This window comes from Anser brachyrhynchus (genome assembly GCF_964034855.1).
Source record: "Anser brachyrhynchus genome assembly, contig: SCAFFOLD_56, whole genome shotgun sequence".
NCBI classification, from domain to species: Eukaryota; Metazoa; Chordata; class Aves; order Anseriformes; family Anatidae; genus Anser; species Anser brachyrhynchus.
Window position 1 is genome coordinate 215,818 of NW_027663703.1, and position 16,286 is coordinate 232,103.

The 16,286-nt window shown below is 51.5% G+C and overlaps 4 protein-coding genes across 7 annotated transcripts in view; 1 reads left to right on the forward strand and 3 right to left on the reverse strand.

The window, feature by feature from the left end:
* The window catches only part of LOC308186971 (olfactory receptor 14C36-like), a 232,119-nt gene that overhangs the window by 19,486 nt on the left and 196,347 nt on the right, over nucleotides 1-16,286 (reverse strand). The gene's annotated exons all lie outside the window — the stretch shown is intronic.
* The window catches only part of LOC308186965 (olfactory receptor 14C36-like), a 149,685-nt gene that overhangs the window by 17,031 nt on the left and 116,368 nt on the right, over nucleotides 1-16,286 (reverse strand). The window lies entirely within an intron of this gene.
* Nucleotides 1-16,286, forward strand: part of LOC308186987 (olfactory receptor 14C36-like) — a 129,267-nt gene that overhangs the window by 7,437 nt on the left and 105,544 nt on the right. The gene's annotated exons all lie outside the window — the stretch shown is intronic.
* Nucleotides 8,508-16,286, reverse strand: part of LOC308186962 (olfactory receptor 14A16-like) — a 62,176-nt gene continuing 54,397 nt past the window's right edge. Inside the window, exons 1-2 of one of the 2 annotated variants that reach the window (XM_080609111.1) lie at nucleotides 12,576-15,579; nucleotides 8,508-12,467 (exon numbers count right to left, since the gene is read on the reverse strand). In XM_080609111.1, coding sequence (XP_080465237.1) covers nucleotides 11,512-12,467; nucleotides 12,576-12,585 — 966 coding nt within the window. In that variant the 5' untranslated portion in view covers nucleotides 12,586-15,579 and the 3' untranslated portion in view covers nucleotides 8,508-11,511. Of the gene's footprint in view, nucleotides 15,580-16,286 lie in introns of those variants that run through there. The other variant, XM_080609110.1, reaches the window with a different exon arrangement.

Here is a 16,286-nt window from a genome sequence, read left to right on the forward strand (position 1 = left end):
CAAAACCTGACTTGATTACAGAGATAGCTCTGTGGTGTTTAGCTGCCTACCATGTTAAACCACAACACCCTGCTGAATGTCCCCTTGCCAGCTGCCTGTCTGGACCTATGCACTTCCCATGGTTCTCCTGCTTTGCCCTCCCCTTACTCTTGGATCATTCAGACCGCTCTCACCAACCCAGTTGCTGCTTTGATTTTCAGTGAGTTCCAGCTCGCCCATCTCTCAGCAGTCTGTCTAATGGTTTCCTTAGCGAGAAACTCGTCGTTTCTCATTGAATTACTATGATAGGGGTTAATATTAACACTATTATTTTAAATTTCCTATTAATCAGTGTAAAATAGATCATGTACAGTTATCCTTATGGGAAGGTAAACATCACTGGAGGCAACAAAATGAGGAACACGAACATTGGTTGTTTTTTTTTTTTGAAAATTGCAGCATGGTTTCCTATTCTTTGCTTTTCAATAGGAAAAAACCTGGTCTTCCTACACTAGGCAGGGATCCAAAGGAGAAAACCTAGACCAATATCTATAGGAGAATGATGCTCTAAACTGAAATGGTACAAAATTCAGCCTTTAAAATGAGGAAAGATTTCTATTAGGTGCTCTTTGAAATCTTCCTCCTTAGCTATACCATGAAAGCTCTCCAATTAGCTCTACAAGTCTTGAAGACGTTAAGAACACTGTGGGAGAGTTATAGCTGTTTAGGACTTTCTCTCTTTTAGTGAGTTCCATGGTGTATTTTGGTGCACGGTCTATGAAGCTCAGGTACTGAGAGGAGAATGATGTAACCGCTTGAGAAGGTAAAGTCAGAAGGAAAAGTTGAAGTGACTTGGAGTATTAATGGGCCCCACTGAGGGCTGTTCCTAACAAAGCCTCCCCCGGGACTTGTTAGGGCAGATAATTGGAGGCCATGATTCCAGCCAGGCAAAGCACTGTGCTGAGAAAAGTCCTGGTTGGTTTTGGTGAAGCAGAAGGGCCAAGGCCTGACCCCAGCCACTGGGAGGGGAGATCCTGCACCCCCACGTCTGGCTCAGGGCTCTTCTTGGGGTCTGTATGATGTGGTGGGCAGTGTGATGCCATGACAAGAACTTCATTAGGACACCTCCCCACCCCTGCACAGGGTATCAAGGAAGCAGTGAGGCCCCATTGCAATGACTATATCTCGTCTCGTCAGAAGCTCTAGGCAAAGGGACAAAAACGTCAGGGCTGTTGGGGCCTTCCATTCTTGCCAGCACCCTCTGCCTTCTCCTCTGCAGGCTTTCCTCTGCTGTCCCACACTTTGCCCTATTTCCTTGAAGCCTGCAGACGCCCATCTCTGTCCACCACCTTACTCTGATCCAGGACTTTCCATCAATTCACCAATGTCTCATCAAGCCTCATCAGCTGTTCCTTGAAACACAAAGCAATGGTCTGATCACAGACACCCTTTGGGTGACATATGGCACCACAGCACGACCCTTTGAGGGACATTTCTTCCTCCTTGTGGCCAGTGCCAACCTTCCAAGGTGCACCTTGTGGCAGTTTTTTTCTCTCCTGCTCTTCCCTACAACCAAACAAAACTCCATCAGGGTGGAAACCACTCCTGAAGCAGGCATCCCAACCCATCAGGCTCCTTGCGGCCTGTCAGCCAAGCAGACAGAAGTCACCTCAGCAGCATCTCCCAAGGCCTGGGCCTGCTGCTGGCCTTGCAGCTTCTTGGCTAGACACAGCCAAGCCTTGTGCCTCCTGCTGTCCAGTCCTGGCCTCAAGCAGAAGGGACAGGACAACCCCTGTGCGGGCCTTCTTTCTGTCTGGGTCCTCCTGGGGATGGAGGCAGAGGGGATCCCACAGGCAGCATGCCAAGCAGGGGCCTTCTGCTGGCCTAGCAGGGCCACTGGCAGATGTCAGCCCCAAAGTGCAGATCCCAGGGAGAAGCCAAGGGTGACCTGCCACCTCCAGACACAAGGGACCTCACAGTCCCTTTGCGTGACATGTTCCTGCTGCTGCCCTATCAGCTGCAGAGACAGAAGTGACCTCCCAGTCACTGCCCCAGTCCCATTCCTCCTGCTGGGGCAGGAGATCCTGAGGCAGAGCTGAGCTCAGCAGAGCATTCCCACCCATCTCCTCCTTGTGGCCCACAAGCTGATCAGATCCATGGCCCCTCACATCCATTTCTGAATGGCATTTGACTGCACGGCCACCTCAGTGTTCCTGCCCTGCCTCAAGGGGCCAAGCACCTAAAGTTAAGGGTCAGGTGAGAGGCTGAAGGCGAGGAGGTTAATGCACAGCAACGAGGGCTTTGTCTGGTTACTTTTTACATTTGGGTTTAGGGACCAGGGCTCACCATTCTGGGTTAGAGATTAAGCAAAGGTTTTGTGGGCAGTTTTGATGTTCTGCTTGGGGTGTCATGTCTGTGTTTAGGGGATGGGCAGGCTTTGTGGTTTAGGGTTTCGTTTAGGTTTTTGTTTGTTGTTTAACCCTAGAAGTCTACGATTAAATAGAGCAATTACAAGCTAGTGCTAAGGGCAAGGATCAAGGTAAGCAAGAGAGTAAAGGTAAGGGAAAGAGGCTATGGGCTGAGTTTTGGCTTCAGTGCATACTTTGAGGTCACGCATAAGAGTAGTGGATTTGTGTCAGGCTGCGGGGTGGCATTTCAATTTATGAACTAAAGTTACTGATTGAAACTGGGGAAGGGCCTCACATGACTGTTTTAAGTCACTGTTACAGCAGCATCAGCATAACCTGAACCCTCTTACCTCTAGAAATTCCTTAATTTCTGCTGACCAAGCCCCTATTCCCTCCCCCAAATCTCACTTCTCTCCTGTCCATGCTTCTCCTGACCTCCCCATATCAGTCATCTCATTGGGATCAGCTTTCTGATGGCTTTCATGATCTCAGAGTTAAGATTTAGGAGAGGGTTTAAGGTGAGGAGGTTTATGCACAGGAACAGGGGCTTTGGGTGAGAGATTAAGCAACTGTTTAGTGGGAGGGTTTGGTGTTCTGCTTGGGGTGTCAGGTGTTTGGTTAGGCTATGGGCAAACTTTGTGCTTTAGGGTTTGCTTTAGCACTGTGTCCTGGTTTCAGTTAGGACAGAGTTAACTTTCCTCCTAGTAGCTGGTAGGGTGCAATGTTTTGGATTAGGATGAGAAGAGCACTGATAACATGCTGATGTTTAATTGTTGCAGGGCAGTGTTTACACCAAGCCAAGGACTTTTCAGCTTCTCGCTCTGTCCTGCCAGCGGGCAGGCTGGGGGTGCAGCAGGAGCTGGGAGGGGACAGACCCAGGACAGCTGACCCCAACTGGCCAAAGGGGTATTCCATACCATCTGGCGTCATGCTAAACAATATATAGGGGTGGCTGGCAGGGGTGGGGGGCCGGCTGCTCGGGAATAGGCTGGGCATCGGTCAGCGGGTGGTGAGCAATTGCATTGTGCATCACTTGTTTTCTTACACATTATTATTATTAATACTATTATTATTATTATTATTATTATTTTCCTGTTAATAAACTGTCTTTATCTCAACTCGCCGGCTTCACTTTCCCGTTTCTCTCCCCCATCTCAGAGAGGGAGGGGGGAGGGTGAGCGAACAGCTGTGTGGTGTTTAGCTGCCGGCCGGGTTAAACCACAACACACTGTTAAGAAGTTGTCTAGGATTAAATAGAGCATTTTAATGCTAGTGTAAAGGGAAGGGATCAGGGTGAGCAAGAGAGCAAGTGTAAAGGTAAGGGGCTGAGTTTTGGCTTCAAGGGATTCTTTGAGGTCAGGCATTAGAGTAGTGAATTCCTGTCAGGGTGTGGAGCAGCATTTAGGTTTAGGGATTAAGGTTACTAGTTAAAATAGGGGCAGGGCTTTATGTGACTGTTTAAGTCAGTGTTACAGCAGAATGAACATTACGTGAACCCTCTTACCTCTTCAAAATTGTTAATTTCTTCTTGTCAAGCCCCTGTTCCCTCCTGAAATCACACACCTCTCCTGGCCAGGCTTCTCATGAACCCCCCATATCAGTTGTCTTCTAAGGGGCAGCTATCTGATGGCACTCGTGATCTCACAGTTCATGATCTCTGTCTCACCTCTGTTGGCTCCTCCATTCCTGAGACAGAAGTGGCGTTGTAGTCAGGAGGGCAAAGGGCACAAAGGTCTGTAGGAGCACCCTGCACAAGGTGCCCAGCAGCTCTGCACCGCCACCACAGTGAGCTTCCTGCTTACGTGTTTTGGTTCGGGAATGGCTTCTGTGGATCCAGGGTACTGTTTCCCAGGCCATCATGCAGGCCTCAGATTCCCCCCATGGCATCTGGGAGGCAGTGGCCACCTCTGCGTAGAAAGCTGCAAGCAGCCCTGAGGGATGACTTCAGGCAAAAGTTGGAATCTCTGACATGACAACCAGAGGAGCTGCTCTGCAGAGCAAGGGGTCGTGCAGAGGGAGGGCTGTGCTGGGCAGGCGGGGAGGCAGACCCACCTCATGGTGTTTAGCGATATGGTTTTGTGATGACATTATTAGTAGGACAGCCATTGAATGGGATGGACGTGGAGGTCTTTTGCAACCTTAATGATTCTATGATTCTATCAAGGCAGCAGAGAGGCAGAGCCCAGTGGGCAGTTAAGCGCAGCCCTGAGGGACACCAGGGCTGCTCCTCCCTCCGGCAGCTGGGTTCTTGGCCCTGAGCTGGGACTGCTCCCCCAGCTACAGAGGTGATGGGAAGAGAGGAAAGTTGAGATCGAGAAAGTCCTCGTGGCTTCTTTTTTGCCTATATGTACACTGGAAGGGTACTTCTATAAGTAGTTTAGATAATACTGTCAAAGTAAGTAAACTAATTAACAGGCAAAAGGTCAAGAATACTATTAAATCAAAATCAAAGATATTGAAGACATTCTTAATACTTAAGAAGCATGTAGAGAAACAGTTTCCTCACTGCACCCTTGATCTCCTTGTTTCTCTTGCTGTAGATGAGGGGGTTCACTGCTGGAGGCACCACTGAGTACAGAAATGACACGACCAGGTCCAGGGATGGGGAAGAAATGGAGGGGAGCTTCAGGTAGGCAAACATGGCAGTACTGACAAACAGGGAGAGCACGGCCAGGTGAGGGAGGCGCGTGGAGAAGGCTTTGTGCTAGCCCTGATCAGAGGGCATCCTCAGCACTGCCCTGAAGATCTGCACATAGAACACCACAATGAAAACAAAGCAACCAATGCCTAAACCGAAGGTGATTGCAGTAAGCCCAACTTCCCTGAGGTAGGCATCTGAGCAGGAGAGCTTGAGGATCTGGGGGATTTCACAGAAGAACTGGTCCACAGCATTGCCTTGGCAGAGGGGCAGGGAAAAGGTAGTGGCCGTGTGCAGGACAGCATGGAGAAAGCCACTGCCCCAGGCAGCTGCTGCCATCTGGGCACAAGCTCTGCTGCCCACGAGGCTCCCGTAGTGCAGGGGCTTGCAGATGGCCACGTAGCAGTCGTAGGCCATGATGGTGAGAAGCGAATACTCTGCTCCAAGAAGAAGACTGAAAAGAGGACTTGGACAGCACACCCTTGGTAGGAGATGGCCCTGGTGTCCCAGAGGGCATTGACCATGGCTTTGGGGAGAGTGGTGGAGATGCAGCCCAGGTCGAGGAGGGCAAGGTTGAGGAGGAAGAAGTACATGGGGGTGTGGAGGCGGTGGTCGCAGGCTACGGCGGTGAGGATGAGGCCGTTGCCCAGGAGGGCAGCCAGGTGGATGCCCAGGAAGAGCCCGAAGTGCAGGAGCTGCAGCTCCCGCGTGTCTGTGAATGCCAGCAGGAGGAACTCAGTGTTGGAGCTTCTGTTGGACATCTGTTAGTTCTGCGATGTGGTCCTGCACAAAGAGAAAGAATAGTAATAATATACAACAGATTTATCAGAGGAAAATTCAATTTTCTCATTAAAAAATATCAAAAAGATTGTCCACTTGCAGGCAGTTATTTTGAAGTTCCATTTAATGACTTCCAACTGGTTCTGAGTTTCTCTGCGAGAAGAGTACTCTTCTGTGGGCAATGGAAGAATCAGACGTAGCTGAAGGTAGCAACATGGTAGGAACATGGTGTAGTCTCAGATTCACTTCACTCCTGATATAGAAGAGATTTCCCCAGTTTTGCTCCTAGTTCATCACAGAGCAGAAATGTGGATATTTATTTATTTATTTGTTTCTTTGTTTGTTTGATTTGTCCTCTTTGTTCAGCTGCCCCACCACACCTGAGGAGTGTTTCTAAGGCATAAATCCTGGGCATTCTGCTGCACTCCACGTGAAAACTTGTAGATCCTTACAGTCACAGATACTGCCTTGTTAGAGCAGAGTGCCCTTCAGAGAGGAGAGGCAGTCAGTCCATCAGTCCTGGTCCAGCTGCCCTGTGTTGGCAGGTCTTTGAGCTCCAGGACAATTCTCCTCCTGTGTTCCTAGAGTTGTAGAATCCTCTAGAAGCTGTAGAATATCCTGACTTGGAAGGGTTCCACAAGGATCATCAAATCCCACTCCTGAATTTGTACATGAACACCCAAAAATCAGTCCATATGCCTGAGGGGGTTGCCCAAATATTTGTTGAATTCTGACAGCCTCAGCGCTGTGAACACTTCCCTGCGGTAGCTGTTCCAGTGCCTACAGAACCTGGCCACTGCTGAGTTTTTCTAAAAGAGAAATCGTGGGCATTTCTCCTGCACTTGAAGGGAAACTTTGTGGATCCTCAGAAAAAAGGGACTGGCCCTATAGTGCAATGTCCTTTATTGAGGACAGGCCCCAGCACGCAGGAGGGGCTCAGGGCCCAGAGCCCAGCTACCACAGGGAGGAGCAGCCCCGCTGGCCCTCGCGGCTGCCCCTCACTGCCCGCTGGGCTCTGCCTCTCTGCTGCCTTCGGGTCGGGGCTGCTGCTTCCCTGGAGCCATGGCCATGGCCAGCAGCAGGACGTGGCCTTTTCACTGCTGACCTCTTTTGCTTCCAAATTGTTCTCTTATGCTCTTTGTTTTGAAATAAGGAGAAACCCTTCTGCGCCTGTGTGCATCCAGGTCTCTAAGGCAAGCAGGAGGGAGCTGGTGCAAAGGAGCTGTAACACCCAGCTGCAGACTTCTGTGCCGAAGTCTGGTGGAAGGAGAAGTGATGCAAGCGCCAAAGAGAGAAATGTCACGGCTGGGGTGGTGAGGAGCAAGATTCTCCATGCAGTATCAGACCTCAAGAGTCTGCTTTTCCTCCCTATGCAGGTCTCCAAAGGAGACACCCTGGATCAATATCAGTTAGAGAATAATGCTCCAAACTGAAATTCAACTAAACGCATCCTTTAAGATGAGAAAAAATATTTTCTGGTGCTTCTTGAAATCTTCCTCCTTAACTACACCATGAAAGCTCTCTAATTAGCTGCACAAGTCTTGAAGGCTTGAAGAAAATTCTGGGAGAGATATGGCTTCTTAGGACGTTCTGCATTTTAATGAGTTCCGTGGTGTATTTTGGTGCTCAGTCTATGAAGCTCAGGTACTGAGAGGAGAATGATGCAATTGCTTGAGAAGGTAAAGTCAGAAGGAAAAGTTGAAGTGACTTGGAATATTAATGGGCCCCACTGAGGGCTGTTCCTAACAAAGCCTCCCCAGGGACTTGTTAGGGCAGATAATTGGAGGCCATGATTCCAGCCAGGCAAAGCGCTGTGCTGAGAAAAGTCTTGGTTGGTTTTGGTGAAGCAGAAGGGCCAAGGCCTGACCCCAGCCACTGGGAGGGGAGATCCTGCACCCCCACGTCTGGCTCAGGGCTCTTCTTGGGGTCTGTATGATGTGGTGGGCAGTGTGATGCCACAAAAAGAACTTCATTAGGACACCTCCCCACCCCTGCACAGGGTATCAAGGAAGCAGTGAGGCCCCATTGCAATGACTCTATCTCGTCTCCTCAGAAGCTCTAGCCAAAGGGACAAAAACGTCAGGGCTGTTGGGGCCTTCCATTCCTGCCAGCACCCTCTGCCTTCTCCTCTGCAGGCTTTCCTATGCTGTCCCACACTTTGCCCTATTTCCTTGAAGTCTGCAGACACCCATCTCTGTCCACCACCTTGCTCTCATCCAGGACTTTCCATCATCTCACCCATGTCTTGTCAACCCTCATCAGCTGTTCCTTGAAACTCAAAGCCATGGTGTGATCACAGACTGTCTTTCGGTGATCTCTGGCACCACAGCACTACCCTTTCACGGACATTTCTTCCTCCTTGCGGCCAGTGCCAACCTTCCAAGGTGCAATTTTTGACAGTTTTTTCGCTCCTGCTCTTTCCTACTACCAAAGAAAGCTCCATCAGGGTGGAAACCACTCCTGAAGCAGGCATCCCAACCCATCAGGCTCCTTGCGGCCTGTCAGCCAAGCAGACAGAAGTCACCTCAGCAGCATCTTCCAAGCTCTGAGCCTGCTGCTGGCCTTGCAGCTTCTTGGCTAGACACAGCCAAGCCTTGTGCCTCCTGCTGTCCAGTCCTGGCCTCAAGCAGAAGGGACAGGACAAGCCCTCTGCGGGCCTTCTTTCTGTCTGGGTCCTCCTGGGGATGGAGCAGAGGGGATCCCACAGTCAGCATGCCAAGCAGGGGCCTTCTGCTGGCCTAGCAGGGCCACTGGCAGATGTCAGCCCCAAAGTGCACATCCCAGGGAGAAGCCAAGGCTGACCTGCCACCTCCAGACACAAGGGACCTCACAGTCCCTTTGCGTGACACGTTCCTGCTGCTGCCCTATCAGCTGCAGAGACAGAAGTGACCTCCCAGTCACTGCCCCAGTCCCATTCCTCCTGCTGGGGCAGGAGATCCTGAGGCAGAGCTGAGCTCAGCAGAGCATTCCCACCCATCTCCTCCTTGTGGCCCACAAGCTGATCAGATCTATGGCCCCTCACATCGATCTCTGAATGCCATGTGTATGCACAGCAACCTCACGGTTCCTGCCCTGCCGCAAGGGGCCAAGCACCTTAAGTTCAGGGTTAAAAAGTGTCTGAAGGTGAGGATTTTAATGCACAGGAACAAGTGCTTTCTCTGTTCGGTGTTCAGGTTTTGATTAGGGACCTGGGCTCACTTTTTTGGGTTACAATTTAATCACTTATTTCATGGGCTGGTTTGGTGTTCTGCTTAAGGTGGCAAGGTCTGTGGTTAGGGTATGACCAAGCTTTGTGGTTAAGGAATTGGTTTAGGTCTGCAGAGAAGTCTATGGTCAAATAAAGCATTTAAATCTAGTGTTAAGGGATCAAGGTAGGGAAAAGTGTAAGGGTAAGGGAAAGAATTTTGGCTTCAAGTGTTTCTTTGAGGTCAAGCATTAGAGTAGTAGATTGCTGTTATGGTGTGGAGTAGCATTTAGGTTTAGGAATTAAGTTTACTGGTTTAAGCCTGTGAAGGGCCTTGTGTGACTGTTTTAAGTCACGGTTACAGCAGCATCAGCATAACCTGAACCCTCTTACCTCTACAAAATCCTTTAGTTTCTGCTGGCCAAGCCCCTATTCCCTCCCCCAAATCTCACATCTCTTCTGTCCATGCTTCTCCTGACTTCCCCATAACAGTCATCTTCTTAGGGGCATGTTAATGATGGCTTACATGATCTCAGCTTATCCATCACACCCTGTTGGCTACTCTATTTCTGAGAAAAGTGGCACTGAAGACGCAATGGAAAAGGACACAAAAGTCCATCAGAGCACCCTGCACAATGTGCCCAGCAGCTCTGCACCTCCAGAAATGTGCTGTTCCTGCCTACAAGTTTTCTTTCCAGAATGGCTCCTATGGATCCAGGGTAACTTTTCCCAGGCCCTCACTTCCCCAGGCCACACCACTCTTGCCCGCAGGCCCCACGTGTCTCTCCAACCCTCCCCTCTTCCCCTGCAGTAGTGGCACCTCACCGCAGCAGGTTGGTGCATCTCCAGGCTCAGGGGTGTTTCCTGAGGGCCTGCCCCGTGTGGGGAGTGGCGCGGAGGAAGAGAGCAAGGTCAGCTCCTGGGGCATGGCTGAGCACAGCCCAGCCATCCCGCACCGCGGGCAGGCCCCTTCTCCCATTCTGAGGCACACACGCAAGGTGGACACTTCTCCATCAGCCCAGCTTCGCGCAGGGCCCTTCAGCCCTGCCCCTGTCCTGGAACTCGCCTCCTCCTCCTCCACCCACAGACATACATTGCTTTCCATTTGGGGACCCAGGCAGGACTTTAAGGACCTGCTAAAGCCCTGAATTTCCATGTTTTTCATAGTCTTCACACAAGTCTTCCTCCTGCCATCCCCACTGCCTAGCCCTGCCTTCCAGGTGGAACTCAGTAACGTGGTGCTCAGCAATAAATAAAGGGGTCATCTTTCCAAGAGAGGGGGGCAATTTCTCGGGGGGCAGGCAATTTCTCGGGGGCAGGCTGCAGAGATGATGAAGTATTGCGTCTTCTTCAGGGCTTTAAATAAGGTCTCCCCAATTACTCTGCAGTCTTATGGGCCTTCACCTGCTGCCTCTTCACGGCCTCCCCTGGTGTTGCAGAGCCCTCCTTAGCCCCTGGACACCTCAGATTCGCTTTTCCCCCTAAAAGACTCTTCCTTGGATGGTCACTCATTTTAAGAGGTCCTAATCACTACCCATGGAGCACATTGTCCCTGCAGATCCCCTGACATCTACTGCCAGCTCCAGATTTCTCTCCAGGCTGGCATCGGCCATCAGCCCCACTGCAGGGGGCACAGTCCCATGCAGATGAGTCCAAGACCAGTTGTCATCTGCTTGGGTAAGTGCCACCACAAATTGAGCTCTTGGTCCAGCCCTTGGTCCCTCAGGGACCACCCTGGGACTTTCAGCCTGTGTCCTTCCCTCCATGAAGAAGCCCAGAAAACAGAAGAGCAGGGAGCAACCCCTTGGCTCTATTCCTGATAGCACAGTTGGAAGAGGTGTCCAGGCTTCTGGGTTTGCCCTGAGCAGCTCCTTTTGTTACTGTGGTGCTAGCCCGGAGGCCAGCTGTGACCCAGGGCTGCACAGTGCCTGCTGCTGCCTGCAGGGACAGGGATGTCACTGCAGAGAGAACAGGACTGTCACCAAGGTACATGAGACCTCGAGACTAATACAGATACAAGAGCACAAGAAAGCTGTGAGGAACCAAAAAGAAAGCAGCAGTGAAAAGGCCACATCCTGCTGCTGGCCATGGCCATGGCTCCAGAGAAGCAGCAGTCCCGACCCGAAGGCAGCAGAGAGGCAGAGCCCAGCGGGCAGTGAGGGGCAGCCGCGAGGGCCAGCGGGGCTGCTCCTCCCTGTGGCAGCTGGGCTCTGGGCCCTGAGCCCCTCCTGTGTGCTGGGGCTACTCCCCCAGCTCCAGAAGAAGAAAAGAGATAGGACTTGGGAACAGTGAAATTCTCATGGATTCTTTTATTGTATTAAAGTACCCATGATGCCCGGTTACACAGATGCGTGATAGTATTGGATCAAAGTAAATATAATAATCAAGAGATTAGAGGATACCTATAAAATATTTAAATAAATATATTTTCATACTTGTAAGAAAGTAATAATACAGAGAAAGAAAAACAAAAGATTGTCATAATAGTTTTTGAGAGTTCTCTTAAGGTAATTGGCGCTTTATCAACGTTGGATAAGCATGTATCCAAAGACTTTCCTCAAGGCATCCTTGAGGTCCTGGTTCCTCATGCTGTAGATGAGGGGGTTCACTGCTGGAGGCACCACCGAGTACAGAACTGCCACCACCAGGTCCAGAGATGGGTATGATTTGGAAGAAGGTTTCAGATAGGCAAATATGCCAGTGCTTACCATCAGTGAAACCACGGCCAGGTGCGGGAGGCATGTGGAAAAGGCTTTGTGCCGGCCCTGCTCAGAGGGCATCCTCAGCACAGCCCTAAAGACCCGCACATAGGACAGCAAAATGAAAATGAAACAACCAAAGGCTAAAGTACCAATAACCACAACAAGTCCAATTTCCCTGAGATAAGAGCTGGAGCAGGAGAGCTTGAGGATCTGGGGGATCTCACAGAAGAACTGGTCCACAGCATTGCCTTGGCAGAGGGGCAGGGAAAATGTGTTGGTAGTCTGCAGAAGAGCATCAAGAAAGCCACTGCCCCAGGCAGCTGCTGCCATCTGGGCACAAGCTCTGCTGCTCAGGAGGCTCCCATAGTGCAGGGGCTTGCAGATGGCAACGTAGCGGTCATAGGACATGACAGTAAGAGTAAAATATTCTGCTGATATAAAGAAGAGAAAGAAAAAGACCTGTGCAGCACATCCTTGGTAGGACATGGCCCTGGTGTCCCAGAGGGCATTGGCCATGGCTTTGGGCAGAGTGGTGGAGATGCAGCCCAGGTCGAGGAGGGCGAGGTTGAGGAGGAAGAAGTACATGGGGGTGTGGAGGCGGTGGTCGCAGGTGACGGCGGTGAGGATGAGGCCGTTGCCCAGGAGGGCAGCCAGGTAGATGCCCAGGAAGAGCCCGAAGTGCAGGAGCTGCAGCTCGTGTGTGTCTGCGAATGCCAGCAGGAGGAATTCACTCACAGAGCTGCTGTTGGCCATTTCCTGACTTAGGACGCAGTTGTCTGTTGGAGAGGAAAAAGCAGAAGAATTTAGAACAGACTTCTCTGAGGAAAACCTATTACAAGCCTCAGAGCACCCACCAACCCAAGCCTGTCTCTTTGCAGGAGAACCTTTCTGCATCTCTCTTGCTTGAGCTGCGGCTGGTGCTGGCTGAGAGTGGCACTGGGAGCAGGGGCTGCTGTGGGCTCCAGAGGAGTCCTTCCTGCTGTGCAGCAGGAGGGAGGCAGGAACATGGGGGAAACTCAACTTCAGTCCACTGATCAGGTCAATGAAATTTGCAGTGCTGTTTCCAACACTGCACCCCAATGCAGAACAGAGCTGCAGATGCCACTGCTGAACACTCCTGGTCTCAGCTGCCCTGTGTCACCCCTCTGTGAGCTGCAGGACCGTCCCGCTCAGGTGTTTCCCTGAGAAGAAACTACAGACAGCTGAGAGCAGAGAAGCCCCAGTCCAAGTGCAGCTGGGCAGAAACCTCACCTTGTCTCTTGGTGCCTGAGCAGGAACTCAGCTCTTCCCTCCCAGACAGGGCTGCAGAGGCCTCACTCCAGCTGCCCACAGGCAGCCATCCAGCAGCAGGGACATGGCCTTAGCATGGAGGTGTCTCCTCCTTGGGGCACCTGGATAACAAAAGGATGACACAAGAGAGCTGCATCCTGCTGGAGAGCAGCCCGAAGACCAGGAGAATGCCCCACAGACAGACATGAATATCCGAAAGCTGGGGTGTCCCAATATCCAGTCTGCATCCCCTGCAGTGTCTGAACTAGACTCGGCCACCCACCTCTTGACTGACCAGGGGCAGCTGGGTTATGACAATCCGAGGGTCTTCTGCCAGACTTCCTCACCTCGCAGTGCAACCCAGCATGACTCTCAAAGCCTACTGCATTGCCCACTGCCCTCCCAGAAACAAGACCCAGCAGGAGACCCTTCCAGGATGTGCAGCTGCATGGCCCTGCAGACAGAGACGTACCTTGTCAAGGGCTGTGCAGATTTCTCCTGCAGGCAGCTCTCAGCATCCTCCCACTGCCAACTGCCTCCAAGCCCTCTCTCCTTCTCTCCTCTCCCTGTGCCACCTGCGGTCAGAGCCCCCAGCCCTGTTGCGCTGTGCACAGGAGCTGCTCCTGGGCAGAGCTGTCTCTCTGCACCAGGGCCCTCTTGCCACGAGCTCTCTCTGTCCCAGGAGCCCGGCCCAGCTCAGCACAAGACGCCCAGCCCAAGGCATTGGAATCCCCCCTCAGGGGGCTTTGCTGAGGAGCCCACGCACCTCAGGCACTGAGAGACAATTGAAGACATCTCTCAACAAGTCCAAGTCAGAGGCAAGTTTCCTGCAGAGTCCCCCTGAGGGCCAGCGCTGACACAGCCTCCCTTGGAGCTCATTAGAGCAGAGCATTGGAGGCAGTGAGGGCAGGGAGACAAAGGCAATGTGAAGGTGACCCTGATGTGTAGGAAAACTGGATGTCTTTCACGAATGAAAATGACCAGGCCTTGACCCCCAGCCCGTGGGAAGGGAGATCCTTTCCCTTCACACAGCCAGAGCCATGGACACAAAGACCTGGGTCCTGTTGGGACCTGGCCCAGGTGCAGCACCTTGCACTTGGACTTGTTGACCCTTCCTAGGTTAACATGGACCCAAATTTCAAGCTTTTCCAGGACCCTTTGGATGGCATCCCTTCCTCTGTTGCATCAACTACTCCCCTCAGCTGGGTGTCATCTGCACACTTGCTGAGGGTGCACTCGACCTCATTGTCCCTGTCATTGATAAAGATATTAAACAGTACCACTCCCAGGATAGACCCCTGAGGGACACCACTCATCACCAGCCTCCACTTGGACATAGAGCCATTGACCATCGCTCTCTGGGTGTGACCTTCAAGCCAACTCCTTATCCACTCAATGGTGCGCCCATCAAATGCGTATCCCTCCAATGTGGAGACGAGGATGTCATGTGGGACCGTGTCAAAGGTCTTACAGAAGTCCAAGTAGATGACATCGGTCGGTCTTCCCTTGTCATCTGATGTGGTCACTCCATTGTAGAAACCACCATATTGGTCTGGCACAATTTATCTTTGGTGAAGCCATGCTGACTGTCTCAGATCACCTCTTTCTCTTGCATGTGCCTGATATTGATTCCAGGACGATCTTTCCATGGTCTTGCCAGGCACAGAGGTGAGGCTTACCAAGTTCCTTGGATCCTCCTTTCTACCCTTTTTACAAATAGGAGTGATATTTTCCTTTTTCCAGTCACTAGGAATTTCACCCAACTGCCAGGACATTTCAAATATGATGGAGAGAGGTTTGGCGACTATATCAGCCAGTTCCCTCAGGACCTGGGGTGCAAGTCATCAAGCCCCATAGACTTGTACTTGTTTAGTTTCATCAGGTGGTCTCGAACCTGCTCTTCACTTCCAGCAGGTGGGACTTTGACCCCCAGCCTCCATCTCTGGGTTCAGGGAAACGAGAGACTTGGGAAGCCTGACTGGCAGTGAAGACTGAGGAGAAGACGTTGCTGAGTCCCTCAGCCTTCTCCATGTCTGTCATTACCAGTTCACCCTTCTCATCCATCAGAGGGGGAACACTCTCCTTGGCCTTTCTTTTCTGAGCAATGTATCTGTAGAATCTCTTCCTGTTATTCTTTGCTTCACTTGATAAGCTCAGTTCCATCTGTGCCTTGGCTTTCACAGAATCACAGAAGCAGAGAATCATCTAGGTTTGAAGAGACCTCCAAGATCACCCAGTCCAACCTCTGACCTAACACTAACAAGTCCTCCACTAAACCATATCACTAAGTTCAACATCTAAACGTCTCTTAAAGACCTCCAGGGATGGTGACTCAACTACTTCCCTGGGCAGCCCATTCCAATGTCTAACAACGCTTTCAGTAAAGTTCTTCCTAACATCCAACCTAAACCTCCCCTGGCGCAACTTTAGCCCATTCCCCCTCATCCTGTCACCAGGCACGTGGGAGAATAGACCAACCCCTACCTCGCTACAGCCTCCTTTAAGGTACCTATAGAGAACGACAAGGTCGCCCCTGAGCCTCCTCTTTTTCAGGCTGAACAAGCCCAGCTCCCTCAGCTGCTCCTCGTAAGACTTGTTCTCCAGACCGGTCACCAGATTCATCACCCTTCTCTGGACTCTCTCGAGCACCTCCATGTCCTTCTTGTAGTGAGGGGCCCAAAACTGAACACAGTACTCGAGGTGCGGCCTCACCAGAGCCGAGTACAGGGGCACAATCACTTCCCTAGACCTGCTGGCCACGCTGTTTCTTATACAAGCCAGGATGCTGTTGGCCTTCTTGGCCATGTGAGCACACTGCTGGCTCATATTCAGCCAACTATCAACCAGTATTCCCAGGTCCCTCTCGGCCAGACAGCTTTCCAACCACTCATCTCCCAGCCTGCAGCGCTGCTTGGGGTTGTTGCGCCCCAGGTGCAGGACCCGGCACTTGGCCTTGTTGAACTTCATACAGTTGGCCTCAGCCCATCGCTCCAGCCTATCCAGATCCTCCTGCAGAGCCTTCCTTCCCTCAAGCAGATCGACACACGCACCTAACTTGGTGTCATCTGCAAACTTACTGAGGGTGCACTCAATATCCTCATCCAACTCATCGATAAAGATATTAAAGAGGACTGGCCCCCGTACGGAGTCCTGGGGGACTCCACTAGTGACCGTCCTCCAACTGGATTTTACTCCATTCACCACAACTCTTTGGGCCCGGCTATCCAGCCAGTTTTTAACTCAACGAAGCGTACGCCAGTCCCAGCCACGAGCAGCCGGTTTCTTGAGGAGAATGTGGTGGGAAACGGTGTCAAAATCCTTACTGA